Here is a 13,770-nt window from a genome sequence, read left to right as displayed (position 1 = left end):
GCCAAATGAGAAGAAGCAGTTAGGTGTTTAAAAGGACCCAAGATGGAGGCCAGAACACCTGGGTTTAGGTCAGCAGAAACTTTCAGGTTTCTGGACTGTTTCCTATTTTAAGTGAACTCTGAAATCCTATTGTTCTGTGATTCTAAGATCCTGACAAACCCCAACAATCCTTGAGTCTAGGCATGGAATTTTTTTAAAAAGCAAAAAGGAATCAAAAAATCATTCAGCTTTAGTAGAAGCCATAAAATAGACTTGCTTTCTGATTTTCCTTCCTTATTATGCTTAGCCAAGGAATACTGTAAGAGGCAGAGAGAAGTGTCCCCATAGCAGCCTAGACATCAAACATGTTTATGATTCTAATTTTCTAGAAATATATTCTCTTACGAAGCCATAGAACTTCACAGTTAGAGAAGATCTTAGTATCAGAGAAATCTAAAATATCAAAGTTAGAAGAAACTTTTTATTGTTGTTGAGTCATTTTGGTCACACTCAACTCTTTGGGATTCCATTTAGGGTTTTCTTGGCAAAGATACTGGAGTGGCTTGCCATTTTCTCCATAAAAAAGTTTTTGTTTGCTGTAAGAGGCAATTAGGGTTAAGTGATTTGCCTAGGGTCACACAGTTAATAAGCATTAGGTTTCTGAGGATGGCTTTGAACTCAGGTCCTCCTGACTTCAGGGCTAGTGTTTGATCTACTGTGCCATCTAGCTGTTCCAACCAGACCTATGATTCTCATCAATGAGTGAACTACTAGTGTGGAAATCTCCTCCATTCGTGCAGATTGGCAATGAATCTATACCATTTTATTACAAAGTTTCCTGGATCACTTAAAGAATAAATGACTTATCCAGGGTCACATATGTTAAAGACAAGACAAGGTGAAGTCTTCCTGACTTAAGGCTAACAAATCACCATCTTTGTTAAAATCATGGAACTACATTAGAATTAGAAGGGGCTTAAGAGATCAGTGAAAAATAATATAGATAAAGAAGGAAAGAATAAGTATAACCATCTAATCCAACCTCCACTTTTAAAGATGAGAAAATTGAGGTTCATAGAGTTAAATAATTGTCTCAAAATCACATAGTGAGTGACAGAGCCAGGATTGGATCCAAAGACCTCTGATCCCAGAGCCAATCAGTTGGCCAAAAAACATGTATCAACTGTTTGTTGTGTGCCAGGCACTCTGCTAAATGCTGAGAGTACAGAAAAAGATAAAAGAGAGACTCTGTTCCAGAGGAGCTCACATTTTTTTTTCCCTTCAATAGTATTTTATTTTTCCAAATATATGTAAAGATATTTTTTAACATTCATTTCTGTAAAACTTTGTGTTCCAAATATTTCTCCCTCCATCCCTTACCTTTCCTCTCCCCAAGACAGTAAGCAATCTGATACAGGTTAAATATGTGCAATTCTTTTAAACATATTTCCATATATTGTTGTGCATGTCATGTTGTACAAGAAAAATGAGATAAAAAGAAAAAAAAAAAACAAGTAAACAAACAATAACAACAACAAAAAGGGTGAAAATACTTTACTTTGATCTTCATTCAGTCTCCATAATTGTAGATGGCATTTTCCATCTCAAGTCTTTTGGAATTGCCTTTAGTCACCACATTGTTCAAAAGAGCCAAATCCATCACAGTTGATGATCACATAATCTTGTTACTGTGTACAATGTCCCCCTGGTTCTGCTCACTTCACTCAGCATCAGTTAATTTAAGTATCTCCAGGCTTTTCTGAAATCAGCTTGCACAACATTTCTTATAGAACATTACATTCATATATTATAAACTTATTCAGTCATTCTTCAACTGATGGGCATCCATTCAATTTCCAGTGAAGACCTCACTGGACAGAAGAGATAACATGCAAATTATATATATATATATATATATATATATATATATATACACACACACACACACACGAGAGAGAGAGAGAGAGAGAGGAGATGAGCTGGAAATAATTAACAGAGGGAAATCACTAGAATTAAGAGGGATTGAAAAAGGCTGCCTGAGCCCTTTTCATAGTGGCTAGAAACTGGAAATTGAATGGATGCCCATCAGTTGAGGAATGGCTGAATAAACTGTGGTATATGAATGTTACGGAATATTATTGTTCTATAAGAAATAACCAGCAAGATGAATACAGAGAGGCTTGAACTGATGCTGAGTGAAATGAGCCAGGAGATCATTATACACTTCAACAACAATACTATATGTTGATTAATTCTGATGGACGTGGCTCTCTTCAACAATGAGAGGATCCAAATCAGTTCCAATTGATCTGTAATGAACAAAACCAGCTACACCTAAAGAAAAAACACTGGGAAATGAGTATGGACCACAACATAACATTTCCACTCTTTCTGTTATTGTTTGCTTGCATTTTTGTTTTTTCTTCTCAGGTTATTTTTATCCTCTTTCTAAATCCGCTCTTTCTTATGCAACAAGATAACTGTATAAATATGTATACATATATTGCAGTTAACATATATTTTAACATATTTAATATGTATGGGACTACCTGCCATCTAGGAGAGCGGATGGAGGGAAGGAGGGGAAAAGTTGAAACAGAAGTTTTTGCAAGAGTCAATGTTGAAAAATTACCCATGCATATGCTTTGTATGTAAAAAGCTATAATAAAAAGAAATAAAGTACCTACTATAAGTTAAAAAAAAAAAATGCTGCCTGTAAGAGATAGGATTTGAAGAAAGCTAGGAGGTAGAGATGAGGAAGGAAATATTCCAGGCACAGTATCACAGCCAGTGAAAAAGAAAATCCCCAAAGTTGGGAGATAGGGAGATAGGCTGGCTTGAGAGAGGAACAGCCAAGAAGTCAGTGTCGCAGAAAGGCAGAAGGGAGGGACAGGCATATTGTTACAGGGAAGTGGGATAGGGTGTAAGACTAGAAAGGTGGGGCTGTAGGTTGTGAAGGACTTTGAATACCAAACAGGGGATTTTATATATGATCTTGGAGATAATAAGGAGCAACTAGAATTTATTGAGTTTTACCTTGGCCCCTCTGCCAGAAGTTGTTAGCTCTGTACAGCTCTTTCATTTGGAGCTGTTTAAGTCAGATCATTGGGACAGGCTGGGCTGAAGTTTAACTTTGTATGAGTTATAAAGAAAGTTTGCTTTGCAACTAAATCATTGAAACCAAAATATTTGTAAAAATGTTTAAATCACTTAGTACTAGAATATGTCCTTAGAGGTGACATAATTTAACCTGTGCCAATTTTCTTTCCACTATATCTTAATACTAAGTCTCTTATTTTACAGAGAGAACTGAAGATCAAAGGAAAAAAGAGATCTATAAATGCAGCCCCAGATCACCAATTGCCTGTCAGATATTTTGAACTCCAACTCAACATGTCCAATTACAAAACTCATTACCTTTCCCTTAAAATCTCCCCTCTTATGAACTTCCCTTTTACTGTTGAGGGTATCACCATCCTTTCATAGTCACCTAGATTCACAACTCACCCAAAAGAACCAATCAATTGCAAATCCTTATTAATTTGAACTACTCCATTAGCCTCCTAAATGGTCTCTCTACTTTGTCTCTTTCCACTTCATCCATTTTCCACCCAAAAACCAAAGTAATTTTCTCAAATAAAAGTTCTAATCATGTCACTTCATTCTCCCACACCTTGGCCCTCACACACATTCATTAAATCTCAATAACTCTCATTACTATGATCAAAGACACTCTGTTCAGCATTTAGAGCTCTTTACAACTTGATCCCAACCTAATTTTTCCATATTTTTGTATACCATTCTCTTTCGTGCATACTGTGGTCCATTTGAATTGGCTTCTCCCATACGTGACAATCCATCTTCCATCTCCAAACCTCTGCATGGACTATCCCTCATACATAGGATGTTTTTCTATCCCACTCCAGCTTCTTGGGCTTCCTGGTTTTTTCAAGACTCAGCCCCTGTGCTGTGTTTTATATTCCTGGTCTTCTCCCATTTCTCTCCCCACCAGCCATTACTTCTTTTATCCTTCTTTCCAAGGCTACCTAATATGTTTTACATATATGTATTTGTTTTTCCTCCATTAAAATGTAAGAGTAAGGAATGTTGCTCTTTTTAGTATCCTCTGCTGCCTAGTATTGTACCTGGCATATAAGAGATATTTAATATGTGTTTGTTGATTGATGGTTTGATTAATCCAGAATCATACAAAGGAGTCAGGCAGTGACAAAGTCAAGCATAGAATGGAAGTCTCCTGCACCCAAAGCAAGGGCAAAAAAAAATCATCTCTATTTTTTGAGGGGGAGGGGTACTATTATTATTTACCTCACAAAGTTTTTGTGATATTTTGCATATTTACAAAAATACTCAATGCAGTGCCTGGCACATAGTAAGTGCTAAATAATTGCTTATTTCCTTTCTTCCCTTATTCTCTATCCTTAGAATAGAAACTAGATGATTGGCCAAGAAACCATTGCACACTCAGGAAGCAAAAGCCTTTTATCACCAAATACAATGACTCCCATGTTAACAGCACCTCACCACAACAAACCTGGAAGGGAGGGAGGTAACTGGATTGTTTATCATGCCTGAGAGGAAAGGTGACTGGAAAGGGAACTCACCAGAGCCAACCCAATTTCCAGGCTTGGGACTCTGCTGCTCCCTCCCCATTCTTCCCCCCATAAAGAACATAGCCTTCTTTTTTTTTTTTTAATAACTTTTTATTGATAGAACGCATGCCAGGGTAATTTTTTACAGCATTATCCCCTTGCATTCACTTCTGTTCTGATTTTTCCCCTCCCTCCCTCCACCCCTTCCCCCAGATGGCAAGAGTCCTTTATATGTTGAATGGGTTGCAGTATATCCTAGATACAATATATGTGTGCAGAACCAAACAGTTTTCTTGTTGCACAGGGAGAACTGAATTCAGAAGGTATAAATAACCCGGGAAGAAAAACAAAAATGCAAGCAGTTTATATTCACTTCCCAGTGTTCTTTCTCTGGGTGTAGCTGCTTCTGTCCATCTTTGATCAATTAAGACTCTCTTTATCGAAGAGATCCACTTCCATCAGAATACATCCTCAAACAGTATCGTTGTTGAGGTATATAATGATCTCCTGGTTCTGCTCATTTCACTCAGCATCAAGAACATAGCCTTCTAAGATACTACCTACTACTTCTAAGACACATTAACAGTCTTGTTACTATTGTTAGTCCTTCACTCTCAAAGAGCCCCAATGACGTCATGTAAGTGTTGTCTTGTAAAGCAAACTGGATTTATGTGAGGCAAGATTTACAAAGACTACTACATTAACAATCTACCCCTTCACACACAGCTGAAAATGGTCCTCATGGGCAAACTGAAAGGTAGTCACAATGAATAACCATGTGAAACTTCATTGAAGACTTGGAAGTTCACAGAGCCATCCCCAGCACTTAATTTGTCTCTAAGCTTCAATTCTTTCCTAAAGCATAGGACCAGTAAGTAAGGGAATGCTCTCTTCTTAAGCAGGGATTTTCCGGGGAGTCTCCTGGCCACCAAAGCTTAATATTCAACCTTCAGGTTCTTCTTCCACTGGCAAATGGAGGAATTGACTTTCCCCCCAAAACTGAACTCCACCTCATGCTGATTAGGTAGAGCTAAGATCACTTTAGCCATGGTACAGCAAGAATATAGTTAGTTCTCTGTATTGCTGAATTAAAAGGAAAAAATGCTTGGATTTATTGTTGATTTCATGATACCTTCTTTTCTTAGTCATTCCCACAATCAAAATCACTTTAATTTTGGGCTAGAAAAGAATTCAAAAGTCATTTGTCCACTCTGTGCTAGTAAAACACTCCCTTCTAAAATATTTATTATTTACTTATTATTCATAACTTTTTCCCAAAACTAAAGAGAGAGAAAAATCTGATCAATGATTATTAGTCTCTCATCTTGTACCAACTTCTGGACAGCTCTATTTGGATGTTTCATAGGTCTCTCAAACAAACATTTCCAAAACAGAATCCATTGCCCTATCATTTCTCCAAACTTCTCTATTTTTTTTTTTTGAGGCTACCATATTTCTTTCAGTAACTCATGTTTATAACTTCAGAGTCATCCTTAATCCTTCCTCATCTGATCAGCTTTCAGGGGTTGCCATACTACCACATCTCTTGCATTGAAACTCTTTTCTTAATTCATACAGTCATCTATTCTGGTACAAGGCCTGGAATATTGCAATAACCCATAATTAGTCACCAATTTGAAAACATCAGCAGCCAAGACACACCTAAGGCACAAGCCTTGTATCATTCCCAAGCTCTAAAACATGGAGTGTTCTCTATCGCCTCCAGGATAAAATTACAAAATATCAACTTAGCATTTAAGGTTTTCCACATGTCCTATCAATGAATCCAGAATTATTTCAAATTAATCCCTTTCACACCCTTATGTTTCAGGTCCACCCTGACTTGACACTCAGTTGCTCTAGTTAACAACCAAGGTGTCTTGATCCATGAACTATGTCATCTAACTCCAAAGATCACCTCCAGTTTTCAGTTTTTGCTTCAGTTTCTCAAAGCTCATAGTCTCATTACACTTGATCTTAAGAATGAGCACTTTGTCTTTTCTTGTTTCCCTCAACATTTAATTTGGTATGCAGAAGAGGCATAATACATGCTTGTTGACATGGCTAATATGGAAATGTATTACATGACAGCATATGTATAATTAACTCTAATATTGCTTCCCTTCTCAAGGAGTTGGGGAGGGGCAGGTAGGAGGGAGGGAATTTAGAACTGAAATTTTTGAAAAATAAATGTAAAAATAAATTTTGCACATAATTGAAAATTTTTTAACAAAATAAGTGAAAATGTAAAAAAAAATATTTTAAATGCTTGTTCACTTGACTTAAATACAAATTCCACATGAGAGAATTACTCTAGTTTCTTTCCCCTTCTTTCTGTTTTATATTTAAAGTACTTATGTAATTTCCTTCACTCCTTTTTTTTCTTCTTTTATCTTCCAACTCATACTCTTGCCTCAAACAAAACACAACAAAAAATCTCTCTCCATTCTATGTGTGATGTACAAAAATGTTTGTAGCAGCCCTTTTTGTAGTGACAAGGAAATGGAAACTGAATGGGTACCCATCAGTTGGGAAATAGTTAATTAAGTTATAATGTATGAATGTAACGGAATATTATTGTTCTATAACAAAGGATGAGCAGGATGATTTCAGAGAGATCTGGAGAGACTTACATGAACTGATGCTGAGTGAAGTAAGTGGAGCTAAGAGAACATTTTATATAGCAACAACAAGATTATGTGATGGTTAACTGTAATGGACTTGGCTCTTCAACAATGAAGATTATTATTTACTTATTATTCAGGGCAATTCTAATAGACTTATAATGGAGAGAACCATCTGCATCCAAAAAAGAGGGCTATCGGGATTGAATGTGAATCACAACACAGCATTTTCATCTTTTTTGTTGTTTGCTTGCTTTTTTTCTTTCTCGGTTTTTCCCCTTTTTGATCTGATTTTTCTTGTGCAACATGATAAATGTGAAAATATGTTTAGAAGAATTGCATGTTTAACCAAATTGGATTACTTACTAAGGGAGGAAAGTGGGGGAAGAGAGTGAGAAAAATTTGGAACACAAGGTTTAGAAAGGTGAATGCTGAAAACTATCTTAGCATCTATTTTAAAAATAAAAAGCTATTATTAAAAATAAAAAACACACACACAAAAATAAATTTTTAAAAGTTTGATATGTGAGACAACAATAAAAATTATCCCGTACTAAGTGATCACTAATGTGCTAGTGGCATATCTGCACCAAAGAAAAGGAAGATGTAAAACCTGGAAATAAAACTAAATTTACATTTAAAAAATAAATAAATTAATTAAAAGGTCATCAATCTCTAAATGTCTCTGATTCTTAGTAGACACATTAACCTGGGCAAGTCAGGGGACTTTTTGTTCCAAAAGTAGGTAACATATTGAATAGAGCCCTGGACCTCAAATCGAGAAGAAGCAAGTTCAAATCTAATCTGAAACACTTGCTAGCTTTATAATCCTATGCAGCCATTTAACTTCCTTGTGCCTCAGTTTCCTCAGCTGTAAAATAAGGAATTTAGACTTGACTGCTTTTGAGATCCTTTCCAACTCTACACTAATGATGCCATGATCTGCTTTTCCTTCTCAGGACCAAATAAATTATGTTTAATTTGATTCAGCAAACAATAATTAAATAGCTGATGTGATAGGAAGACATGTTTTCAGGGAGCGTCTCATCTAAAGGCAAGGGCACACTATGGGGTAGGGATACACAAATAAGTATGATATAAAGGACAGTGAGATAAGTATATGAGGGAGATCAAAAAATTAGATGAGAAATTTAAGGCACTTTCATGGCAGGGAAGAGGGGAATTATGTTGTGATGTTCTGGGAAGGTTTCTTAGAAGAGGTGGCGTGAGAGAAGGGGAGACTTCAGTTCACATGACTGCCTAGGCACATGAACAAAGAGGCAGAAAGAGGGAAAGGCAAGGTAAGCAAAGCTGATAGAGTAATTTAGTTTGGCTGATAACATGTACCTAAGGTGAAATCATGTAACATCAGAGTTTAGATCTCAAATGGACTTTAGGAATCACCCAACCCAAACTCTTCACATCATAGGAAGAAATGGGCTCAGAGATGAATAATTTGCCATGCAACTAATAGTATATGCAAGAACCAGACCTAGGTCTTCTGACTTCAGTCCTGAGTTCTTCCCAATGTAACACAGTTAAATCTGGAGAACTGGAGTGGAATCTTTCATCCATTCACAATTAAGTCCTCCTGTGTGCTGACTTGTGCTCAATGATGCTATAGAGAAAATAGTTCCTCTATGCCCAAAGGGCTATCAAACTGTACACATATACCCTTTGATCCAGCAGGGTCTCTATTGGATCTGTTTTCCAAAGAGATCATAAAAAAAAGAAAAGGACTCACATGTGCAAAAATGTTGGTAGCAGCTCTTTTTATGGTGGCAAAGCACTGGAATCTGAATGGACACCCCTCATTGGGGAATGACTGAGTAAGTTATGATATATGTATGTTATGGAATATTATTGCTCTTTAAGAAACGATCAGCAGGTTGATTTCAGAGAAGCCTGGAGAGACTTACATGAATTGATGCTAGCGAAATGAACAGAACCAAGAGAATATTCTTAACAGCAATAGCAAGACTGTGTGAAGATCAATACTGATAGACTTGGCTCTTTTCAACAATGAGGTGATTCAGGGCATTTCTAAGATTCTTGTGATGGAGAGAGCCATCTATATCCACAGAAAGGACTATGGGGACTGAATATGAATTACAGCATCATATTTTCACCTTTTTGTTATTGTTTGTTTGCTTTTTGCTTGCTTGCTTTCTTTTTCTTTTTAATCTGATTTTTCTTGTACAGCATGATAACTGTGGAAATATGTATAGAATAATTGCACATGTTTAACATATATTGGGTTACTTGCTTTTTAGGGGAGGAGGTGGGAGGAATGAAGGGAGAAAAATTTGGAACACAATATTTTGCAAGGGTGAATGTTGAAAATTATCTTTGCATATATTTTGAAAATAGGAAGCTTTTTTTTTTTAAAGCTATTATTATTTTTTGCTGAGGCAATTGGGGCTAAGTGACTTGCCTTGGGTCACACAGCCAGGAAGTGTTATGTGTCTGAGACTAGATCTGAACTCAGGTCTTCCTGACTTCAGGGCTGGTGCTCTATCCACTGCGCCACCTTAAAAAACTATTATTAAAAAAGAAAACAATTCCTGAACCCAGAGGTTACAAACTAGTAGTCAGACTGTGAAAATCCTTGAATTTCAAGTTTTTTGTTGGAGTGTGTGAGTGTGTGTGTGTGTGTGTTTAAGTTGGCTTTTGAGGCCGGGTCTGGAAGCAGACATCCCTCTTACATTGTCTCTGTAAGGAAAGGCGTTCCAAATTCCAAAAGGTGCACTCCCAAATGAAAGCTTGGAACACAGCCTGGTTGGATGCAGGAGACGGTCTGTGTACAATATGGAAGTGGCCAGTTATTCTCCCTTCTCTGTTCCCTGCCAATCAAGTAACATCAGTCTGACTCAGAATTCTTTTTAAAATCTTGACAAATACAAAACAGGATAAGAAGCAAGTACTTCCCTTATATTGGACTCCAAGAGATTTTTATCTTCAGTAAGGACCACTCCACATGTTAGGCTTTGATAAACTGTCCTCTACACCCCAAAATAGGAAACGGTAGTGGAGTGAAAGCCTAAGCTCTATCACTAATTTGCTAAGACCACTAATTGACCTAGATTCCTTGAGTCTCATCTTTAGCCCTCACTTTCCTTATTTGTAAAATAAATTTATACTTTTTTCCTTGACATGCAATGCCCTCTTCCACAGTTCATCACCACCTTTTAACTTTCTATCTCCGACAATAGAGCAGTGAATAACTCTTTTATTTAGTACCTCAAAGTCCCCAGCAAGTGCTTAATACATGTCAAGAGAAGGAAGGAAGAGACTGAAGTACAAACTCTTCTAACTCTCACATTTAAGTATTCTAGGGGTTAGATCTATATCAAGAACACTTCCCATGATTCCTAAACCAAGAAATCTTCCTTCAATCTATCTCCCCCAAATACTTATTATTCTCAACAGAATTCACCTTTGAAGTAAAAGCAAAACACGAGGAAAAGGAGCAATGACAAAAATGACAAAAACAACAATAATAACCAACAACAATAATTCTTTGCAAAGTACATGGAATAAATTATTCCATCCAAAATTTATAAGAATTTTGTAAAAAAGGCACTACAGGTACCTGGAAAGACAAAGTGACTTTTTTTTTTTAAGTTTGTTACTAATAGTTTTATTTTTGGCACATATCATGTATAATGATAAAAACATTGTAATAATAAATTTCAAGAGACTTAAGAATTCTGATGAACATATACCAATCACGAAGCCAGTGGATCAAGGTGAAGCTGAAATGGACAAAAGACTGGCCCCCTCATCCCTGGGTCAAGGGGCCTAAGACTTACGGGCAGACGTTGTTCAAACTAAATTAAGGGAAGTGTTATGTTCAGACTGGGCCCCATTCCCCCAGTTCATGAGACCCCTAGACAACATTGCAAAACGTGTGGACAGTTTCGTTGTGTGCTCATTCCTATTCAGATATTTCCCCATTGTAAACGAGAAACTGTGTCAATGCTTTCCGAAATCTGTAACGGCAAGGCTGTACTTAAAAGTGTACCTCGCTAAAGGTTCAGGGCTGATCTCTTCTAACCTCTATAGTGGAGGTCAGTCCTGGCTGGCCAGCTATTAAAGGATGCTTTAAATTAAATAATCTGGTCTGAGCCGTCTATCTCGAGTCTGTCCATTTCAAAGCATGCTACTTCTTTTATAACCGAAAGGTGAATAGATGTAGAATGCTGAATAATATATGTTTTTGGATATGGCCAAACCAGAAATTTATTTTGCTTGATTTTGCATATTTCTTACAATGATTTTTGTTTTTTCAATGGTTGATGGATTAAGTTTTGTTCATTAAAAAAAAAAAAACCTTAATTTAAAAAGACTTTCAAGTGGAATAAATACTGGAGTTGGGAGTCAGGAAACATTCATGCCTTAGCTCTAATGTTTTCTAGATATGTAATTGTGAGTAAAAAAGTAAAAAAGGACTTTTCTGAAACTGTTTCTTCTGTAAGATGAAGATAAGTATATCTGCCCTACCACCTATCACAGAGAATTGCTGAGAGGAAGCACTTTATAAACCTTAAAACACTGTATCAGGCACCATTATTATATAATTAAAATAAACACATAAAATGAGATCAAAAGGTTACCAAGAACTCTAAACATAAAACACTGGGATTTTGTTTTTAAAGGCAGCAGTTACAAAGAAATGATGTTTGCACAAAATTCACACGCAGCAAAACTGAGACTATATCACCTAATTATCAATTCTCGGGCATCTTATTAAAAGGTGCTTTGGCAAGCAGAGAAGACAAAGCGTCTCAAAGTATAGCTCTCAGTCAGCGCTGGACAAATATAAATATATTACAGCCTTTCTTCAAATGTTAGAAATAAAAATACCCTAGAAACTGTACTTCCTCACCCTCTCCAAGCAAACACACCCATGAAAGCCTTTCAAATTAAAAAAATAATAATAAGGCTGCGTTTCAAGTTTTCCTATTCTTTCCGATTTCTGGTCATTGTTCTACCAAGTGTTTACAGATCTGAGTGAATTTGGTGCCGTAGGAGGAAGGAATGTGGCAGAAAAGGGAAGAGACACGGGAAAGAGAAACACACATAGCTCCCCCAGCCCCACGCTGTACACGGTTATAAAAGTCCAGGCCCACCTGGTGCCGTGCTCCCATCCCAACACACCAAAGTCACAGGCCCATACGGCCCTTTCAAATGCATCCGTGCATAAAAACAAACACGCCAGCGCTGTGTCCTGAACCTACCACCACCACTACCCTCCACCAGAACCCTATTGAAATATACTGATCTAATTTTCAGATCCCAATAAGTACCGGGATGCCACCTAGACCTCTCCGCAGATTGACCCCAAACTCTCCTCAGGTGCCAACAAAAAACAAAGAGAATAGAAATGCAAGAAGTCACGGGGGTGCCGCTCTAGTCTTGGAGACATACGGATGTCTAGTCACTTCGCTAAAGTTTCTTGGGCAGCAAACTGATTGCCTGCCTTCAGTTCTGAGCCCTGGGTAGTGAAAAACATGCTGTCCCGGGCTGAGAGCTGAGCGGATCAGGTCAATCCTGGCCCTTCCTAGCCTCCTTTGCCTCGAGATCCGATGACTCGGAGTGAGGAAATTCCTGGCTGCTGCTCCTGCTCAGTGAAAAGGGTGACGGACGAGGATGACCAACCCAGCCAGTCGGTATCGGCTCAGCAGATGGGGTGGGGCAGGGAAGGAAAGGAAGAAAGGATGATCAGGACTTCTTTAGCTCCCCTGACTTTCCATTCAGTACTGGTCCGGAGGGGTGGGGATGGGACGGATGAGGATGAGGGGAAGGGGGGTGGGGTGGGGAGAAGAAAGAGAAAAAGAAAAAAGGAGAGATAGAAAAACATAGAGAGAAAGAGACAGAGTCGGAGGTACGGACTGAGAAGACACGGAGTCAGAGACATACTCCAGCCACTGGGAAAGCGGGATAAAAGACCAAAGCCCCAGTTAGACACTTCGGTTCCGAAGTTGTTTAGCTAGAAAAGGACTCTAGAATTCATCTGGTCTAACTCTTTCATTTTACGGAGAGGGAAACGGAGACCGAGCGAAATGAGCAACCGAAATCATTTAGTAAAACTTGCCCAAGTCCGGGTCCATCTCAACACCGCGCCAGGTTGTAGGTTTTCCCCTACCAACTCTCTACCCACCCACCAGATATCTTTGGGTGACATCGCCAGACTCCAGTTAACTCTGCCATGGAGTTTTACCCCAGGGATCTGTTGGAACATTCCACTCAACATATATGCCCCCTACTTCCCTCTTCTCCCCAGACTCTGGCCCAGCGTGGGAGACCCCTCCCCCTTGGCCAGCCAGGTACCTACCCAAGATCTCCTTGCGCCTCTGGGTGTGGGGCTGATCTGTGTAAACCCACTCGAAGTTTCCCCGGGTGACCCTGTTGCCCATGGCTGTTAGGGAAGGTGAGGAGGAGAAGCTAACTAGAGTGCTAGCTTGTGTCTCCGGCTGGGGTATGGGAAAAGAAGACCAGTTTACATATACCTTGGGCACTAGTGGGCAGCCCAGTTCTTTTAAGATCTGAGCACA

The 13,770-nt window shown here is 38.3% G+C and overlaps 1 protein-coding gene across 6 annotated transcripts in view; it reads right to left on the bottom strand.

The window, feature by feature from the left end:
- DEGS2 (delta 4-desaturase, sphingolipid 2) overlaps nucleotides 1-13,770 on the bottom strand; it is a 141,976-nt gene that overhangs the window by 57,090 nt on the left and 71,116 nt on the right. Inside the window, exon 1 of one of the 6 annotated variants that reach the window (XM_051978379.1) lies at nucleotides 13,551-13,714. The exons of the other annotated variants lie outside the window; for them this stretch is intronic. Within the exon in view, the coding sequence (XP_051834339.1) occupies nucleotides 13,551-13,632 (82 nt within the window). The 5' untranslated portion in view covers nucleotides 13,633-13,714. Of the gene's footprint in view, nucleotides 1-13,550; nucleotides 13,715-13,770 lie in introns of those variants that run through there. 6 annotated transcript variants of the gene reach the window in all.

This window comes from Antechinus flavipes, chromosome 2 (genome assembly GCF_016432865.1).
Source record: "Antechinus flavipes isolate AdamAnt ecotype Samford, QLD, Australia chromosome 2, AdamAnt_v2, whole genome shotgun sequence".
Classification (NCBI taxonomy): domain Eukaryota; kingdom Metazoa; phylum Chordata; class Mammalia; order Dasyuromorphia; family Dasyuridae; genus Antechinus; species Antechinus flavipes.
This window is presented reverse-complemented; position numbering and strand designations above follow the sequence as displayed.